General features: G+C 37.4%; 1 protein-coding gene across 2 annotated transcripts in view; it reads right to left on the bottom strand.

Moving 5' to 3' along the window:
* Positions 1-21628, bottom strand: part of LOC107095436 (guanine nucleotide-binding protein G(olf) subunit alpha) — an 85958-nt gene that overhangs the window by 24351 nt on the left and 39979 nt on the right. For both annotated transcript variants that reach the window (XM_015391539.1, XM_015391540.1), the window contains exon 5: positions 12797-12894. In XM_015391539.1, coding sequence (XP_015247025.1) covers positions 12797-12894 — 98 coding nt within the window. The remainder of the gene's footprint in view (positions 1-12796; positions 12895-21628) is intronic.

The following is a 21628-nucleotide window of genomic DNA, read 5'->3' as shown; positions in this document are numbered from 1 at the left end:
GTAAATTATTCTTATTTCAACCGTTGCGTATATTAGTTGCGACATATGAATCAAGATGGTATGACCGAAATAAACTGATTGACAGGTGACCGTTGATATATGATTGGCCGAATTTAGGTGTACAAGCTGAAGTATTACTAACTGGCCCGCATAAAATAAAAAAAAAAAAACACAGATTTTAAGACAGGATTTTTTTTAACTAGAAGTTTTCTTACTTTTGGGACAATATTGTCTGATAAAGAGTACATTTATATACATGCTTAAGCCAGAATGATTTGACATTTAAATATGATTTCCCTATGACTTTAAGTCTGTTAAACTAGGCTAGTAACAACAACATTCTATTAAAATGCTCTGATAACACCACTAAGTTCCATGTTCAGCTAATCCTTTGTGAGATTATCTTCAGCATGACAATTATATGGAAACACGGCTATTAAAAGTAAGCAGAGGCAGTCAGGGCCTCTGGTCTCTAGAAACAAAATAAAAACACACTTGCAACTCGGCAAATCTTGTGACATGTAGCATGCAATGCTGGGCAGCTTTGGGCTCTTAAAACCACTTTTTTTTTTGAGCAGGCGTCTAGATCTTCATGTGCGATATCCAAGATATGCTTCAAAGCTCCACCTACAACTTGGAAAAAGTTCACAGGTACAAAAACACCTTATTTTAGCAACACAGAAAATATTAAGTGATGTTGAGGTTGAAATAAGTTTACAAACACACACAGACACACATGCTTTTGTCCCCTTGGAAAAGACTTGGCATGTGCTCTCATGTGCTCTACAACATCTTCTCTATCGCTTTCTGGCCTCCAGAGGAACGAAAAGACAGAACAAGAGAAAGAGACCAAGAGGGATGGTGAGTGAGGAAGTAATCAGAGCCCCACAGGGGCCAACAACAACCTTAAGGACAGCGGTTTGTGTGTATCGTGTCCCACCAAGCTTCTAGTTGATCTCTCTGTTGCTGCTTACATCAAAAACACTCCATTTTACTCAGAAATCATGCAACAAAACAGACCAATACACACATAGTACTGTCTTTGATTTTCCTGCAGTCAGCTGACAGGAGGGTCATCTGATTAAAACAAGTGACACAAATGTTTTTGTTAATCTGGATTAAGGCCTTCTATAAATCCTTTTAGAACGAATGGATTGGGTTGTCATAATTAGCTCAAACTTTGAAAAGATAGTGTGTCAATAGAGTTTACCTTATTAGATAATAATCAGATACCAGGACAAGGATTACGAATAAGATATTATCTTATTAGATAAAAGAGAGATAAATATTTTGCTTAAGAAGTCAATTTTGACATTAAAACACCTGCAACAACTTCAAGCTACTTTTGATCAGTAAGGTTTTTCATTGCACTTTTTGATTAATAATATTGTATTAATATAATATCAATAGAAAGTATTGTTATACAAATTTAGTCCTATATCTTAAAATACACCATAAAATATTTATTTTTTTTAACTATCATTTTTTTATATCCCAAACACAATACATGTTACGCATTTATTAAAAAATTTAGAATATTAAAAAAAAAAATGTTCTAGTATATATTCCATTTAAATATTATTGGGCATCTTATTGAATTTACATTTCTTAGTAATACAAATTAAGCATTTAAAACTTTGTCTTGAAACTTAAATCTTTGCCCAGCAAGTGTTTTTAATACCTTGATGTTCCTTTAAGACAAACATTTGCTTCTCTTTGAAATTCCATGATCTTCTTAGTTTAACTACTTGCCTTTTGCATATTGCTTCTCTTAAAAAAAAAACAAAAAAACATGGGAATCTTCTACAAGTTCCCGCACCACAGTTAATATCCTAAAAAGGATCTAAATGTATGGATTTTCTATTGTTTGTTACATATATAAAGCGAAAATTCCATAGGTTTCCAAAAAAAGAAGAAAACCCCACCAAAAAAACTAAAATAAGACAACAAATAAACACATCGTTTCAGATACATAGGAATCCAACAGCATCATACCTCCCTTGTGGTTGTACAATGCTGATGAAACATTAAAATTAGACACTAGCATTACTTGTTGGTGACAAAGAAATGGCAGTAACATACAGTTGGTGTATAAATATTGCTCTCATGGGCTCTTCCATGAACAGAAGCACCTTATTGAGCAGGAGCAGTTTGTGAAGCGTAGCCTCTCTGTTTCTGCGGAGCCCTCCGAGGGCCGGGAACGGCTAACAATGCCAACCATTCTTAGCACTTTAGTGTTCAAGATGACTGTGTCAGCGGCCCCCAGGCTGGTGACGGGGTCCCGTGACCAGCACAAAACCCCAGCTGAGGACAAGAACTAGTCCCAGCTTTAGATATGTGCATCTATCCCCAGCCTTGTCTCTGGGACTCAATGACAATCTCCTCAAATTAATATCTTTAGGCCTCTTGACTGGAGTCAGAACATCAGGTCAGTTGGTCAGTAGCTATATGTAGATCGGTGGTATGTCGAAGCCACTCCAGATCTGTCCTGTAAACTACGAACTAACTGCATAACATAAGCTACAGATAACTTTAATGTGTTGAAAATTAAGTGTATAATCCAGGGTAAACTATTGTTACATGTTGTCACCAAATATAAGTAAATAAAAAGCTGAACCTTTTTTGGCCTAAATGCACATCAATAAATGCAATCAGCCAAACAAAGAGAAATCATCCGTAGACCAGAACCAAAGTGTCATATATTGGAGTGTATGGGTGGAATCCAAAAACAATTCCCACTCAGTGAAGGCACTTACAATGTCTCACTGAGAACACTCTTTAGTGCCGGGACCATTACTGAAGATGACCTAAAAGTTAGCCATATTTAATGAGCCAAATTGGGCCAGCACTGGGTAATCAGAGGCCATTTTAAAGGAGGGGGTCTTTCCTACATGTTGTGCTTACTGCTAATGAAAACATGTTAAAGTAACTTTTAATAAGGTCAACTGCACAAACATTACTACCTTATTTATCATTATACAACAGCATTGGTCAACTGGTTCACCAGCATTAAATTAGTGATTGCTTTGGTCTAGTGAAGAGCTGGCTTTAATGTACATGTTAATCAATACAGTTTTAAAAGTTTGCATTTCATCCACAGTAAGTTTTATCCATATCACAGGGCTGTAACTGACCCAACATTATTATTGGACTGGATATCATTCTTATCGTATAGCACAGTAATGAGACAATAATTTCAAAACTGCTTTAATTTTCCCTCATTTACTCCGTACAGTTTGAAGACCTTCATATGAGAACTTCACTATGCAAGATTAACATCTTCAGGTATTGGTTTCACCAACTCCAAACAGTTAGTGGTCTTTCCATCCACTGACTAAAGAAAGAAGTGAATGTTTTCCATCCAAGCGACACAGTTTCATTAAAGAAGGTTGAATCTGTCCTCCTTGCAAGAAACCACTCTTCATGAGTCAACCAAAACAATAGACCATCATCCTAAAACATTTCTTGCTGGATTTGCAGTGGCTTTACTGTACAAAAGACCCTTAATACAACTCTTCAACTTTCATAAAACCTTTGCATTACTTTTGTGATTACATGTCGATTTACAAATAGTTAAATGACACCTCTGTCATGGCCCAAGGCGGTCTGTATTTCCAGGTGGCACTAAGCAACTTTGAGCAGGATGGCAGCAACCCTGCCACACAAAACTACTAAAAATGTGCAGACTGCTTTACGGCATACGTCACTTTCCCAATTCGTTATATGGACGACGTCGATGCGACTAATTTTCCCTGAAAGACTTGTTCAAATTGAGTAGGGTTGATATTAAGGCTAATCAGCACATTTCTGCTGGGATCTATACGTGTGTTTACTGTGAAATTATCAAACATAACATTATATTTATCTATCTCAAGGCTTTAAACTCATCAGTATATAATTTTCTGACAAGATGGCTGAACTATGCAACAAAACCAAAGTTATACGTTTCTTATTATCAACATTGTCATATGATGGGTCTATCCACAATTAAATTCATTACCCAATCGTTATTCATTTTCCACACAGCCACTGGAAACAAACATGCAGTTCAATCCAACTGCTGGTGACCAGGAGATCAGGATTTTACCACCGTATGGTCCTCGTGGGAAATGTTGTCTTCCCCTCAGGAAAAGTTCTTTAGAATCAGAATCAAGTTTATTGCGAAGTAGGTTTGCAATTACAAGGAACTTGACTTGGTGTTGATGGTGCAGATAAAATAAATGTATATACAGAATCTAACGCAGAAGGTCTGGAGATGCTATGTTGGTGTAGCTTGTACTGTAGGTTCTGAACGGGGGAGGGAGAGAGGAACTAAAACTACTGCATTTATATATGGTGCTCCAATAACTAGCAAAAATGTATCACAGTCCAAACAATTATTCATGACAATTATAAGGGCACCAATTTTTCTTGCAAGGAAGATAACTTCACAAAAAAATTAGCATCCCTATTAAATGCTTGAAGCATAAATCCGATACTTGAGTTTATATTTTTTTGCAGCTCCCCATACTGTTTCCACAGCTCTGCTTGATTAAATTTTTCCAAAATAATCCTCAACCGCAGTAATATGCTGTTAAAACAATAGGGTTTTTTAAAAATTAATATCAAGCACAGATCAGGTTATACATTAAAGAATCTGCTTCAGCGCTATCACCCTAAAAGCATGATATGTCAAAAAACCATTCAAAGGTTTGTTTCTCCAATAAAGCCCCATGACTACCCGGAGAACCCTTTCCAAGTCTACATCGCTGCTGCAGCGACCAACGCTGCTCGGCACCCATTTTAAAAAAACACATGCAGATGTGGGAGCTTCCCAGGACCAGGCTCAGGGGAGGTCAGATTGGCGTGTTTGATTTTGCCGTTGACACATCCATGGCCCTGCAATGGAACTGGCCGGCTGCAGCTTGAAATAGCTCATAATCAATCAGCTGGCAGACACATATCTATGCTCTTAAAACGTATAAATGTGCAATGCAGAGGGTGAATCGATGGGTGACAGGATTCCGAAAGCATCGATATAGACATGCTCTTTGGCATAACAAGCTCTCGCCATCGGCCTGTACTTTATTTCCTGTGCCTGTGTCCGATGGGCCGGCCAGCATTAGGCCTGCTGGAAAAAAAATATCTGCAGTGAGTGGAGCAAGGTCTGTGAAGGACAACGGTAGAGGTGGAACGTCTGCCTTTATATAAAATCTAAACAGGACATACATCCAGCTAAACTCGACTGCTTTTTGTGGTTCGACGTCGAAACACGTTTGGTTGTTAGTATGCAAAGCAATCTGTTCCGCCTGCGTAGCACTTCATGTAGGCCAACTTCCTCTTTAATTTACTCTGAGCAACTGAAAGCAGCCTTATCATATTCATGATCTAAGACAGAGCAAACTACAAAAACACACATAAACACACTATAAAACAGAAAAATAAAACTTTGGATTATATAAACCCAAAAGCAGCACCGCTACTGTACACAAATAAAAGAAAATTAAAAAATATCTGTGGTAAAACATCCAGTACTGAACGTGATGAACTTTGCTCTCTTCCTTTAACCCGTTTGGCAGCAGAACCCGTCTGCCAGCGTTTCCAGTGAGCGTCAGTGAGTGGACTTAACAACAACAGGTGTCAATGCGCATGTGTGTGCAGCTCTTACACACAGGCCAGACTGCTGCCAGGTAGGACAGAGTGTCTGTGCCCTCCATGGAGAGTCGATTCGCAGGTTAAAAATCAGAAAGAGGAAGAAAGTGAGAGGCAGCTTTTGTATGATAAGTCCCAGACACTAGTGCAAATGCTTTTTCAAACGGCAGGTTTTTGGTCTCTGTGGCTGTGTCTAACCACCATAAAACTGATTTAAAAAATATATATATACAACCAAGAAAAAGCAAAGAGTATTTATAAAGCACAACAACAAATGTTGACACAACAAAATCACATTTTGTTAACCGAAATCACAACAATATTAAAGTTTCAGCGATGATCTACTACCTTTCACCTGAAGTAATATACGGACATGGGCAACTGCAAATTATACGAATCGCATTTATTTAAAATTCAACATGTTTATAATAATGTTATCGCAATATGTAAAGCCCAAACCCATTTCTTTCATATTTTGTCATGTTGCTGTGGTTGTTCCTCAGGGATGGGTTCTGGGACAGCCCCTTTTTAGTTAAAAAATAGTAACCATTATGTCTCATCTCTGTGTGAAAGATCTGTATCGTTTGTCATTACAAATGACAGTGAAACTCCCTCTAAGTGCTAGAAAATATTAAAGAGCAGAATTTATACCCAAAAGCCTATGGAATTTTACATTGAGTCTTTTTTTGTCTTTTTCTTTTTGAAATTGTGATTATGACTCTGATAAGATATATATTAAGGTTTTTAAAAGTGATCCCAAAATATTTATGTAATTCCTATGGTTTAAAGTCTGCACATGAAATACCAGGGAAAATATCAGTGACTGGAGTTTTCTCCAGCCGTATGAGGCCTAGACGAGGACAGAGAAGCCATCCTTTACAGTTTGCTGTGTGTATCGGGTCAGCTGGCTGAACAAAGCCTACTATAATTCTTCCTACAAATGTAGACAAATTAGGCTCCTTAAAAAAATTTTGGTTCAAAAAAAAGAAAAAACTACAACAGATATGATTTTAATAATAGTTATCGAAATCTTAGCCAAATTAAGAATAATTAATAGTTTTATAAAGAAATAAAACCAAGCTTAAGTTTCTGGCAGTCAATTTTATGGTAATATACGATACCAAAAGAAATAAACTGAGAATCTCGTCACCATCCCATGCCAAAAGACAGGCACACCATGTTCCAGTATGATTCAAAGCACTTTAAAAAGCTGAGAAAAGAAAATATGAGGTTATTACAAAAAAAATATAGTAGGCCTCTTTAAGCCAGCTGAGCAGCAGTGCTACATAACGTGTGAACTGATTCCACAAGTAAGAACCTGCTAGTATCTTGACACCAAAAAACAGGATTGTGCCAATGATTGTAAATAGAAAAAAGCATGGAGAAATGGAGAGAGACATCAAGAAAGATTAAGATTGGTGAGAAAGACAAGCAACGAGACTAACTTATCAAAAACGGACAACGAGCTGATCACTTTATATAATCCAAACTTTTGATTTCCTTCATTCCCGTTTGTTAATATTTGCTCATGTCACAGGACAGCTGTGTTATCAGTGCGTTAGCTTGAACTGATAATACAGATTTTACTTACAATACAGCACACTTCAGGATTTCAACATCCAGAGGACTGCAACATTTACAGGGCTGTAAAAAGGAAGTAATAAAGACCTGAAACCTTTACGACGGCAGAAATTTACATGATGTCATTGTGATGCTGGAATACAGACTTGAATAAACCCAGCCTGCTTTTCCATTTTGCTTGTTTGGTTTGTTCATGTTGTGTTCTGGCACTGTCTCGGAGCAGCAAAGACAAACACAGGCCATGGATTGTTTCAGCTCCACCTTACGGATTCATGTGACTTTCCAAGCATCACCTGACTGTCCCTCTCCTGTTTCACAGGCCTTGCAACCATTGATGACAATTTAAAAGTATGTCTGAGAAGTGCAAGACGGACGCAACATGATTTCTAAAACACGGCTCAGAAAAGATTACGGTATCAAACTGTGCCTTTGACCGAACCGTTGAAGATAAAAGGAAGCCAACTTTAGGGATAAGAGGGAACAAATTCAATTCAATTTACTCAGACTGCACCATGTAGAGGACAGGCCAAAGTTACTTGGCCAAACTTAAAAATGGGTAAAAAAAAATAAATTCTGCTTTCTATCCCAGTAGATGTATTCCTGAGAAACATTAACATAATTCAACATTTTATCCAAGTACATTTACTCCATAGGGGAAGATGTACTTTGTCAGCTCGAGCCTCGGATTCTCAGGTTTACACCTGGATACTGAGATGGACATTGTGTCCAGTGTACTATTTATGTTTTGATTTAGCCAAATGTTTGACACATGTTTGACCCGTTTTTTCTCTCCTGGTATTTCAAATGAGTCAAAGAGCTGTGTTCTTTAACAACATTCCCAGGGGAATTCGAAAAGAAAGAGGTCCACAGCATGAGAAATTCACCTCCATATTTAACATTGGGGAAAAGGGCTATTTACCATATGGTTATCGTTTCATGCCAGACCAACATTAAGGGTTTGGTTAATTTTTTTGGTAAAACTCTTATTCTTAGTCTCAACAAAGCAAAGTGATGTTCTCCAGTAAAAGTACCAGTAGTTTTATTGAACTCCACATATTTATGATGGTAAGACAGAAAACTTTAGGACTTTCTTGCTTATAGATATCCCTTGCTGCTCCAGGTTTCCAACAATGAGCTTTAAAGAACTTTTTTTTTCTTACCTCTAGCCGTCCTACTGACTGCAGGTGGTGGTAAGATAAACTTTGGTCCTCATCCAGCCTCGTTTGTCAGTTACTGACTGCCTATAAAGTTTAGATGGTAGCTATTCAATGATAAGCCTGTCCCTATTTACAAAGATCAAAATACATTTGCCTTTGTTGAATGGCATGTTCTCTTGTCCTCATTCTAAAGCGTGGCTCAAAGAAACATAATTTCTGCTTCTGAATGCAGAAAAAACAGAAGTTAGAGCCTCTGGACCAGTGTCTTTGAAAAAGAGGCTGATTAGTCAGTCACTTCATTTTTATCAGAAACTGTCATTTAAATCCCATATCAAGGAGGTTTCTAGAATTTCTTTCTTTCACTCCAGAAGAAATATCCAGGGGTGATGCTGAGAAACTGGTCCATGTATTTGTTACTTCAAGGGTGGACTATTGTAATTCTTTACTATCAGGAAGCCCACAAACTGTAGTTAAAACTCTTCAGCTGATCCAAAATGCTGCAGCCAGAGTTCTAACGAAAATTAAAAAGAGAGATCATATCTCTCCTATCCTGGTTTCTCTTCATTGGCTTCCTTTTTAAATCCAGAATAGAATTTAAAACCCTCCTTCTCACATATAAACCCTTAAATGACCAAGCTCCATCTTATATCACAGATATGATTGTCACTTATGTTCTTAAAAGAGCACTTCACTCTCAATCTGAGGGTTTACTACTGGTACCTTGGATTTCTTAAAGTAGAATGGGAGACAGATCTTTAGTTATCAGGCTCCTCTCCTGTGGAACCAACTACCAGTTTTAGTCCGTGAGGCAGACACCCTGTCTACTTTTAAATAAAGCTTATAGTTAAAGTGGCTTAGGTTATGCTGACCCATCGCTATAGTTATGCTGCTATAGGCTTAGATTAGTGGAGGACATAGGGACCCCTTTGCATTATTCTATCTCTATTTTCCCATTCTGCAGAATTTGTTTGTTCAATCTCTAATGTGATGCTTTCTCATAGTGGCTTCATCTGGTCTGTTCCTGTTTGGCTGTGACACCATCCCAGAGAGAAATATCAGCTGTGCTCATGACATCAACACCTTTGATTATAGATGTTTGAGCTTGGCCTGTTTTTCAGTGTAGTCCTGTTTTTCTTACTCTGACTAACTGTATGTGCTCTCTTTTATTCTACAATTTGGGAGCTGCTTTGGAGCTCGTCTGCTTGGCTGTGTGTTTCCTGGACAGGGCCGCCTGTGGAACTGATTAAGATTTGCCTTTTGTTTCTCTGCTTCTGTCTCCTTGAACCCCAGTCAGCCTCGGCAGATGGCCGCTCACACTGAGCTTGGTTCTGCTGGAGGTTTCTTGCTATTAAAAGGGAGTTTTCCTCTCCACTGTTGCTATAAGCATGTTTGGTGTGAGGGATTGCTTTCATGTCAATAAGTCGATGCAATCAACTGTTTTTTCTTAAATAGAAAAACAATCTCACTGTTTGACTAGAGTGGTTGAATTGTCTCTGTAAGGTGCCTTGAGATGAGGTGTTTTGAATTGGCACTATATAAATAAACAGAATTGAATCATTTTGCATGGAAAGAAACGGCTAAAGGGACCATTTGTTTGCCAATTAATAGTTCTTTCTGACTCTAATCTACTTACATTGTGTGTAACTTCAAAAATAAGTCTGACATATTTCATACTTAACTTGTTCGCTTTAAATTCTATTTTAAAAAAATTATATTTACTGTAGAGATCGAGCTCTATTTTTGAGAGCTTACACAACTGCAATTAAGGAATAATTAACTTCATGGCCTTTATGCATCTTTATTACAGGGGTGTTATTACATGTGGTTGACAATGTACACCTCATCTTATTTACATGAGTATAAAGAGAGGAAGCAGAAGAAGAGTACGGTAACTGGCTTGTCATTTTGCATGTCCAAACTTCCTTTTACAGGCAACAGAGGAGGCCCTCTACTGTGTCTTTAGTTCTGAATGAGCCCTTCAAAGAAGCACTATGGAAAAACTCACCAATAGTTGCACCTTCCCACATAGAGCTGCAGTTATCAGCACTTCTTAACAGCAATAACTAAACTACAACTTCTGTGAAGGTTACAAAAAACTTCTGGTCAAAGTGAACTCATGACCCGCATTGGTTCTGTGGCACCAAAACATCACCCAATAATCAAAAGGGTAAATAGGAGTGCTCAGAGCTTGCTGCTAAATCAATACAATAGTTCCAAAGAGGTCCAACACTGGCACATTTGAGTGTGAATCAGACCCAGCTTTGCATATCGCCATGGAGACATGTCAAACACACTGACGTGAAGAGATATGTGTATGATTTTCCAAAGGCTGACAACAATTGTAGTTTGACTCGCCACTCCCAGAGTAAACATATCTCAGCTGTGATCATATATGACCTGACACCAGAACACGCGCTGNTTCTCTTCATTGGCTTCCTTTTTAAATCCAGAATAGAATTTAAAACCCTCCTTCTCACATATAAACCCTTAAATGACCAAGCTCCATCTTATATCACAGATATGATTGTCACTTATGTTCTTAAAAGAGCACTTCACTCTCAATTTGAGGGTTTACTACTGGTACCTTGGATTTCTTAAAGTAGAATGGGAGACAGATCTTTAGTTATCAGGCTCCTCTCCTGTGGAACCAACTACCAGTTTTAGTCCGTGAGGCAGACACCCTGTCTACTTTTAAATAAAGCTTATAGTTAAAGTGGCTTAGGTTATGCTGACCCATCGCTATAGTTATGCTGCTATAGGCTTAGATTAGTGGAGGACATAGGGACCCCTTTGCATTATTCTATCTCTATTTTCCCATTCTGCAGAATTTGTTTGTTCAATCTCTAATGTGATGCTTTCTCATAGTGGCTTCATCTGGTCTGTTCCCGTTTGGCTGTGACACCATCCCAGAGAGAAATATCAGCTGTGCTCATGACATCAACACCTTTGATTATAGATGTTTGAGCTTGGCCTGTTTTTCAGTGTAGTCCTGTTTTTCTTACTCTGACTAACTGTATGTGCTCTCTTTTATTCTACAATTTGGGAGCTGCTTTGGAGCTCGTCTGCCTGGCTGTGTGTTTCCTGGACAGGGCCGCCTGTGGAACTGATTAAGATTTGCCTTTTGTATCTCTGCTTCTGTCTTCTTGAACCCCAGTCAGCCTCGGCAGATGGCCGCTCACACTGAGCTTGGTTCTGCTGGAGGTTTCTTGCTATTAAAAGGGAGTTTTCCTCTCCACTGTTGCTATAAGCATGTTTGGTGTGAGGGATTGCTTTCATGTCAATAAGTCGATGCAATCAACTGTTTTTTCTTAAATAGAAAAACAATCTCACTGTTTGACTAGAGTGGTTGAATTGTCTCTGTAAGGTGCCTTGAGATGAGGTGTTTTGAATTGGCACTATATAAATAAACAGAATTGAATCATTTTGCATGGAAAGAAACGGCTAAAGGGACCATTTCTTTGCCAATTAATAGTTCTTTCTGACTCTAATCTACTTACATTGTGTGTAACTTCAAAAATAAGTCTGACATATTTCATACTTAACTTGTTCGCTTTAAATTCTATTTTAAAAAAATTATATTTACTGTAGAGATCGAGCTCTATTTTTGAGAGCTTACACAACTGCAATTAAGGAATAATTAACTTCATGGCCTTTATGCATCTTTATTACAGGGGAGTTATTACATGTGGTTGACAATGTACACCTCATCTTATTTACATGAGTATAAAGAGAGGAAGCAGAAGAAGAGTACGGTAACTGGCTTGTCATTTTGCATGTCCAAACTTCCTTTTACAGGCAACAGAGGAGGCCCTCTACTGTGTCTTTAGTTCTGAATGAGCCCTTCAAAGAAGCACTATGGAAAAACTCACCAATAGTTGCACCTTCCCACATAGAGCTGCAGTTATCAGCACTTCTTAACAGCAATAACTAAACTACAACTTCTGTGAAGGTTACAAAAAACTTCTGGTCAAAGTGAACTCATGACCCGCATTGGTTCTGTGGCACCAAAACATCACCCAATAATCAAAAGGGTAAATAGGAGTGCTCAGAGCTTGCTGCTAAATCAATACAATAGTTCCAAAGAGGTCCAACACTGGCACATTTGAGTGTGAATCAGACCCAGCTTTGCATATCGCCATGGAGACATGTCAAACACACTGACGTGAAGAGATATGTGTATGATTTTCCAAAGGCTGACAACAATTGTAGTTTGACTCGCCACTCCCAGAGTAAACATATCTCAGCTGTGATCATATATGACCTGACACCAGAACACGCGCTGCATGGTTTCTCCCCCCCACTAAAGAAAAAAAAAAAAACTTGCTTTCCAGGTCTTTTAGAAATAAATACACATGTGTTTGGGATGTTTTAATGAAGGCTTAGAGTGATGAGACAAAAATAATGCATTCTTAAGGCTGGACTCTTACTATTGTGCGCAGTCGATGAGCTGGTATTCATTTGATCTCTCGAAACATGCCTTCACTCCTTCATCGTCCCACAGCTTCTTTGCATGATCGAAGAACTCCTGAAGAAAAAAAGGAAAAATACAATTTTTAGAAAAATAATCTACATTAATATCTATACATCAAGTTTTAAAACTACACAGTAAGTATTTCTCAAAAAGCCTTAGGGCAGTAAATGTATTGCTTTGGCAAACTGAAAGCACGTGTTTTCGTCTGACTTTTAGTCATTTCGATCAGTTATGCTTAACCGAATAACTCATCTTAACTCATCTTAAATTGATAATTTCATTAGTTTTACTGCATTTTAGTTTGGCTTTATACATTACATTTACTATATTTAATGCATTTCGTAATATTGTCATTATGACCCAACTTCTCTAAATAATTAAAATCAAATGCAGATTTTAGTTTACTTTTATTTTATGTGTTCAATTCTAAATTGAAAGATTGAATTTATTCCTTTAAAACATGAAATTAAACACAACAGTACTTTTTAATCACATTATCTTTTATTATTCATTTTACACTAGCTACTCAAATTAAATATAGATATTTGTTTCTCAATTTCTTCTTTCAATCTATCGATTCACCATATTATTTGGGAACGTATAACACTCTAATCAGGAATTTCGTAACACTTTTAGTTGCAACATAGTGCAAAAATGGATTCAGGTTTTCCTGTTAAAATTAGATGATAGACTATATAAACCGATATACAAAAGTTTGATTCTTATGGGTACAAAATTATTTATTTACATTTATCAAAATGGAAGACAGTGGGAACAAATGGCAATGCCTGGGTACAAAAGTGGTAAAAGGCCTAAATGATCCAGGGCCACTGGAAGCAGCGGGGATAATACCCTGGTTTAATGGCAGCATCTGAACCAAGAAGGGCGGATCAGGGATGCATTGCAGGTAATAACCGTTGTCCAACATTTAAACCTGAGGCTGCCCCGTCTAGAAATTTCCACATACATGTCATACTGTATTTAAACTATTAATGAGTGCCTCCTCAGCCAACTCCAATGATATGAAGGAGGCCACTAATAATCCATTTACACATGTGGACAAAGTTAGTGTTACCCATTTTTTGTTAAGAAAACCCACAATGTTCATAGAAACAACTTGAATTTGAAAAAAGTAATTGTCCGTTTTCATCCGATATATATTTAACAACCAAAACTACATGGCCAAAACCTGTGATGCACGACAAACAGCATATCCAGCATGGCATGAGCAAACAGCACACTCTGTACGCAGAAACTTTATCGAGAACACCAGGAAAAGGACGGAAGCAAGAGAGCCCAGGTGTCAGAGCAGAGTTTGAGTTGAGAGCTGGGAAAACAGGTTTTGAGTGAGAATGTTCAAATTTAAGCCCTAGGCATCAGTCTTACGGCGCGCTTAGGTCAGTGGCATAAAAATTATGCCACAGAAATCCAAGCATCCCCATCAACATTCAAAATATGAGAAGAATGTGACACAGAAAAGGAAACAAACACCATTCCAACCTATATCATCTGTAAGTACTTCAAAAATAAATACGACAAACATCCATAAGGCATAATAATGTACCAAAGACTTGATTACAGCTTTTGGTAGACTTTGAACAGGGGTGGAATTTTATGCTACTCCAATACAAGAGCCCCAACCAACAATGTCAGATATGATACGACTAGTAATGACATATGACCAATATGGCAGACAGCAGCAAATAAACCATAAGTAGCTTAATCGAGAATGTCGTCACTGAAATGAAACATGTCTGGCTGGACTAGGGCTGCATGTTATTAGAAAATCATGCAATCAGGACATAGTTGTAACATAATGCTAAAATGGTAACAGTTACTTTATCATTATTCTTCTCAATTCTGTCCATCTTTGGCCTATCTTGATTGTCGTTCAGATTTGCATCATCAGATACATATCGCAAAGGGATTTGATGGCAATAGCCCAGAATTGAGGACAGCAGAAAATAGTGTATATATATATATATAATTTGTGTGCTTCCAAGAATCTATAACCCTCAGCAGGCATGGCACTAGAATTGGCGAGAGACATTGCTATGACAAGCAATTCTACAAAATGAATATGTTGTTGCTCTTCAAACTGTTTGCCCATGATACTTGGGATGAAAATTTTGAAAAAAACATAGATTTCTGTCAACTGCAAACATGCAACTATATTCGTTCAACAAATTAACAAACAAGCGAAATCCGGTAATCTGAAGACATTTATGCACATTCACAATGCCATGAACCATGCCAAGAAAATGGCTATTATTCCCTAGTGCGTCTCCAGCAGACAGAGAGTCTCAATGTATAAGTTTGTCAAACTAGATAGAGCCATGGGGTCACATCAAGAGACATCAGATGCTAATGCATCAGGTGCACAGAAAGTGTTAGTCAGCAACTTAACTAATGAAAATCTGTCCCTTATCAGCTAAAAAGAAAAACAAATATCAGAAACTATCATAGATAGAAACCCCCTCCCTCTGCCTTAAGCTTAGGTAATCCCTTGGTAAATAATATAATCAGTTCAATTGTATGAACTTATCCCAAAATGTTGCAGTAACTCCTTTGGCTTTGACATGTGTCAGTTGTTCTCATAAATGTTGTTGTCATCTACTGTTCTGTTTGAGTTATACCACTTGATCAAGTCTTTTCTAACATCTCACACTACAAAATAGGTGTATAGGAGTCAAGCCCAGGTTGTATTGGGAAATACTGTAACATCGTTATGGTATCGGAAATAAAAAGCTGTAACAGGACATCCCTTGATCAATTCACCTTTCACAAAATGTTAATTTATACTTGTCAAAACGAATTCTTTAAGGCAAAAGAACTGCAAAAAATGCTATTTCCTTAAAAATTGTAAAATTCTCTTATTTCTTTGGCATAGTCATTATTTCTAACCATCAGTAATAATAAAAAAGAATAAAAAAGAATCGCCCCAAATGGCTGTTATTAAGCTGAGGCTATACTAGCTATACAGTTTGGTAAAGTATGAAGCAGCCTCCTGCGGGGTGGCTATCCATGCAGATAGACAAACTATTGAAGCAATAAAGATCAGCTTGTTTAATGTGTGGTTTAACAAGCTCTGAAAGTAGCAAAAAGGAATATGCATTTAAAATTTAGACATACATAAAATATCTGCATTGGGTTCCGGTAGCATTACTAGAACATCAGTGGGCCAATATTTCTTTATTTGATTAAATACGTTTTCTTTAAGTCTACCAACATTTCCTATCAGCTAGCATGTTTAATAAAAGAGACTGAAACTAAATCATTAGACAACAACAATCTATCAATTAATTTGGATATCTAAATGATAAAAACATAAAAATGATTTTTGGGATTTTTATTGTTTCTTTATTTAAATGGGGTTGGAGTGGAAGTGTGGTGAGGCAATACCTCACAGTTTTACTGTAATCTGAATCATTTGAGGTTTATGAACACTTAAATCTGGAGTAGAATATTGGTGATTAAATACAGATCATCCTTCAGCTGTTGGATAAACCTTGAGAGACGGAATAAAAAAATAAATAAAAAAAAAGAATTCATTTAAAAGCAAGAGAAGCTTTGGTCTAGATTAAACCCCGAGAAGCAGGGTAAGAAAAATGGATTTAAATGTTATTTTCTTTAATTTTCCATTAAAATCTGTATGTCACTCAAAATACTAAATGATTCCTGAATCAGACAAGAAAAAACCTTAAACTTTGCTGGTGACAAACCAAATATACAGGTCATCGCCTACAACTCCTTCAGTACACAAATTATATTTAATTTTAGATTTCCAACCTCTGCTGCTTTGGAAGGTAAAACATCTATTTCTAAAATTTTTCCAGACATTGCAAGGCCACATGGCAATCCTGTTGAATGAACCAACAACAGTGTCGTACCAAATTGTAGAATACGAAGTATTAAAAATAGCCACCTTTGACTCCTCCGAAAGAAAAAACTTCTACACCAGAGAATGTGCATGTTGGTGGTGGGACATCTGTTAGCGTACACACCTCATCTGCTCACTGCAGCGCGATCCACCTGAAAAGCGATCCAATGTTGTTCAACAGTGGATCTCTTGGTGGAAAAGAAGAAGTATGAAAGAAAAAGAAATGACCTATATAATATGATTTTAAATAAGAATACAGTAACCCACTCTTAGCAAAAATGTATCTATTGGCATATTTTCCTGCTCACTTCCTGCTCCTGGACAAAGAGGAGCATTATGGGAGAGGGGGCTTATCCGATCCATGACTTTAAGACATTTCCCAGGACTCTCTGTATGCCCTATACAGTGATGATTGGGCGAACAGCCCTTACCAGCAACTGTGTCTTTTAGAATGGATGGGCTCCTCCTCTACCCTGGCACCACCACATGACTCTCTGCACTCAGTCCTGGCTCTACGCTCCAAATGGGGAGGGAGTGGGGGTAGGGGAGTAGCCATGAACCGGAGAGGGAAAAGAGGAGAAGGAGCCTGATGAATGATCACATACTCCAGGAGACCTCCTATTAGAGGATCCAGTGATTAGGTTCAATGTAGAGAAACTCCACGAATCACTTCCAGTGTCACTAAATCAGTCTTGAACTTAAGGCACAAAAAACAAATACCCCCTTATCTTAGTGCTAAAAATGCTAAAAGTACCCCTAATAAACTTGTGACACCAACATAGATGAATTCTCTCCAACAGTGGGACTGAACAGTTGCCATCGCCGTCAAACTTCAAATTGTTTTTGGGATTATCAGCAATAGCTATTAAGATTTTTATTCTTATTGTTGCAGATATCATCTGTGGCATAAAGTTCTAGTGGAGGGCCAGACTAGGAAGTTTCGAGCTCGTCGGAGTGAGGACGAGGAGCACAGAGTGTATGATCCTTAGGGCTCTTTTCCACAGAAGCTTGTGACACTGGGGTTTTCAATAAATGTAGTGTGTTTGCAGTGCCCTACAGAGGAACTGATAACGCAGAAAGAGACCAGGAGGGAATTTGCTGCTTTAAAGCAAGTTTTTTTGGTTTTTGTTTTGTTGTGTGCTTTTTGTATTATTTAACTTTTTCCTTTCTTTTCAGCCTACACCACAACCAGTTCCTCTTCTCGGATTAAGTTTAAGTACGGTTGGGGATGTGAGGTCGGTTAAACAATATATCTCAGGCCTGAGAGAGAACAAAATGGCCATCTCATTCGGTTTATCAAAAACCGCCCTGACAGGAAAATTGCAACTTAAGTTAAAAGGAAACTGTCATATTCCTTATGGTTGCTTTCTGTATACAGCAAAAGTCAGGGAATTTGAAAATGCCATATGATCACCACTTTTAAATAGACTTTAAAAGAAGGGTACACAACCATGTCGTGAAACAAGTATATAACGAAATTACAATTACTCATACCCTGGGAAAAATTCTATTTGAAATAATTTCTATTAAATATTATCCCCTCTTAATGTGTCCCCCCCGTCAGCTCCAAATGCGAAAAAACTATTGCTGCACACTGCAGTTCAGCTGGCAGAAAGATGGCAACTACGTTTTTCTTCAGCCTACCGAAAAGAATAAATGGCTGCTTGGAAATCTGTTTGGTAATGAAAATATAGTAAATGTGTTAATAATTTTTTTTTTTTGTAACAGTGTAACAATGGATATGTGAAAATGTTTGCTGTTGTCTAAATGTGGCTGAAACATTGTTGAAGTTGATCAAATGGGCTAACCCAAGTTGGAAATGTAACGTCTGTGTTTAGCAAATGCTAATTTTAGTGGATGAGTCTCCTCCTTCATACATTTCTTATTTAGAGGAGGAAAGTAGGGACGAAGTTGTTGTGGAAGAGGACGCCAGAAGTTTCATTTGGTGTAGAAGGCTTACAGCCATATGTGTTTGAGCCCTTGCCTAGCAACGCTGCCAGTTTTGTTAGCTCTATGCCTGCCGAAGACACAAACGTCCATCCCCGTGAACACTGGGATGGAACTCAATGATAAAATAAATTATTCTTATTTCAACCGTTGCGTATATTAGCTGCAAAATATGAATCAAGATGCTATGACTGAAAAAATTAGATGTATGATTGGCCGAATTTAGGTGTACAAGCTGAAGTATAACTAACTGGCCTGCATAAAACAATGGAAAAAAAACACAAGATTTTAAGACAGGATTTTTTTTAACTAGAAATGTTAAAAATTTTGGGACAGTATAGTCTGATAAAGAGTAAATTTATATACATGTTTAAGCCAGAATGATATGACATTTAAATACTACTTTCCTTTTACTTGAGGGGGTGAGGGGATGGGAACTATGCGGTGGGAACTATGGGACTGACTGTGGCTCTAAAGTAAATTAGATTACCAGTATGTGAACTATACTCATTGTGTTATACCCGTTTTAAATGGAAACATTACAACAGGTCTGAAAGAGGAAAAAACAACAAGGTGCAAATTAAGAGGCCGTGTCTCATTTGAATTGGCTTCAGTTTAGTTGAAAGAAGCTGTCACTGCGGCAGCTAATGTTGCTACAGCAGTGACATTTGTTTCCATTTGCATAGATGACCGTTTGCGTCCATGCTTTCCATTTCATGGGTCACTTGTTATACTACTACAGAGAGAAAGGGGGAAAAAAAGCCAAGTCTCCTGCTTACAAAGGCCAAGGTCCTCATCAGCTATAATAAAATTTATTCTAAAACTTTTATCAATTTAGCTGCAACACATATAAGCTGTAGAAAGAAGATTGTATTGTTTTGGAGGATTTATTTATCTTTATTTGATTCAAAAACGATTAAACAAACAGAGAATCTGGGTGGTTTTTTTAAATACACATTTTCGGCGTATGAAAGAAACTGTCCTGGGATCTTTTGTACCCACTTTGAGGATTGCTAACTTGTCAAATGGATTAGAGGTAAAGCAAGTGGCTCATATATGGAAGCCATTAGTCTTTCATGCAGTAATATCACATTTGACTCCTGTCCTCAGGACCTTTCCTTCATGTCTACCCCTTTCCCTTTATTTCTTCTTTCCTGTCAGGCCATTTATTTAAAGTCCTCATAACCAGACTCTAGAGAAAGTATCAATGTGACTAAAGTTCTCTCTAGGTGCAAAGAGCATAAGGGAGCACTCTAAAACCTCTTCCAGTCTTCTGCCACATTTTTTGCTTAGACAAACCAAGCAGTTGGATAGTTATAGACAGATACCTAACAAAACTACCCATGGGGTAGACTAGTAATCGGCATCATAATCAAGAAAAAATGCTGATATTTTACATCATATACAGTTTACAATTGCTGAAAGAATAATCGACAGATTAATCAATTTGCAAAATAATCGTTAGTTGCAGCCCTAATACAGCTTATAATCTTTTTAATGAGATACCAGAGAAAGTGACGGGTTACTTATGCTTTCTCTGGCTCGGCAAAACACAGAGTTGGACTGTGCTCCCCTTCCCCCACCTGTTGCTGCACACCACCAGTCAATGTACAATTTTTCCCTGATAGCAATAAAAACAAAGTAGGCAGTTAAGGAAGCCCTAGCTAGGCAACTAAAGAGGAGCCTTAAAAAAGAAGACGAATTCTGACATTGCTTTACTGGTGTGATGCCACTTTAAATGATGAACGCCTTTTCATAGAAATTTTAAAAAATAGAAACTATTATTTAGACATGTTTTTTTTTTTTAAAGCTCTGGATTTATTCCTTTTGGAAGATGGGTCAGTAACCTGAAAACATGAACATCTGTCTTCTACTTACCCTAAATCTTCTCCTACATTAACTGTCGGTAGAATAATAAATAAAAAAAACTAAATAAAAGAAATTATTTTGTTCCCCTGCAACAATCTGATGAGGTATTTCAAACTGAAAATAAAAAAATATAACTTAAACAAATATATTATGAGAAATAGGAAAATAAATAACTGTCACAACTAATAAGTAACGGCAAGTTATTTGGGGAAAAACAGTTTAGCTCATATTTTAGTATTTGTAGCTAATCAATCACTCAAGATTTAAATTGAAGGTGCCTGGTGTTTGATGTAGAAACCACCTAGAAGAAAATCCAACACATCCTGTGTTTCTGATAGTTTTTTTTTTTGTTTGTTTTTTGTTTTTTATCTGGAGTGTTTTCTACATAAATAAACTGGCTCAACCTAAAACCTTGTTTTAATAAATGAAGCTGCTGTGGCAGAGGGGGCTATCTCCATCACCCTATCGAGGTGTCTGGAAGTTTTGCTGCCCGGCACAGGGTGCTTTATATAAAGCAGGGGTCAATTTATACCTGGCAGCTTCACAAATCCTTCTCTCAACTTGTAGGGCTCAGCACCCAAAATGTAAAACAGTCAGGGGCTTTACAGAAAAAAATGCATACATGCAAAGCAGATTATACCCTAATCAAAAGTTTTTTTAAAGGATATATTTTATTGATGAGTTTCCTTTTGTGTTTGTATTGAACTAGATTCACATTTAAACACTGAGTTATTGCTAAAACTACAATTGGTGAGCTAGAAACATACATGTCAAACATGCATTTAAGCAAATCAATAATCCATTCTACGATAACCAGGCAAACCTGATATCATGAACAGGCATTGACAAATGGCAATGAGTGGGTTCTAAAAAGTGAGCAGGAAAGGATTTCTATGAGAACAGACCCAGAACCAGAGCCGTAGAGTTCTGACACCTCCATTGACAACAATAGGAAACATTTCAAAGAGCAATGGTGACGCATGGAGCTTAAATACTTCAGGGGAAGTTAGCCACTCAAGCTAGCATTGGCATAGACATTAGTAAACCATGCCAACTACAGGTAAATTGATGAAATATCTTAAATATCACATC

This window comes from Cyprinodon variegatus, unplaced genomic scaffold (assembly GCF_000732505.1).
Source record: "Cyprinodon variegatus isolate N-32 unplaced genomic scaffold, C_variegatus-1.0 Scaffold545, whole genome shotgun sequence".
Taxonomy (NCBI): domain Eukaryota; kingdom Metazoa; phylum Chordata; class Actinopteri; order Cyprinodontiformes; family Cyprinodontidae; genus Cyprinodon; species Cyprinodon variegatus.
This window is presented reverse-complemented; position numbering and strand designations above follow the sequence as displayed.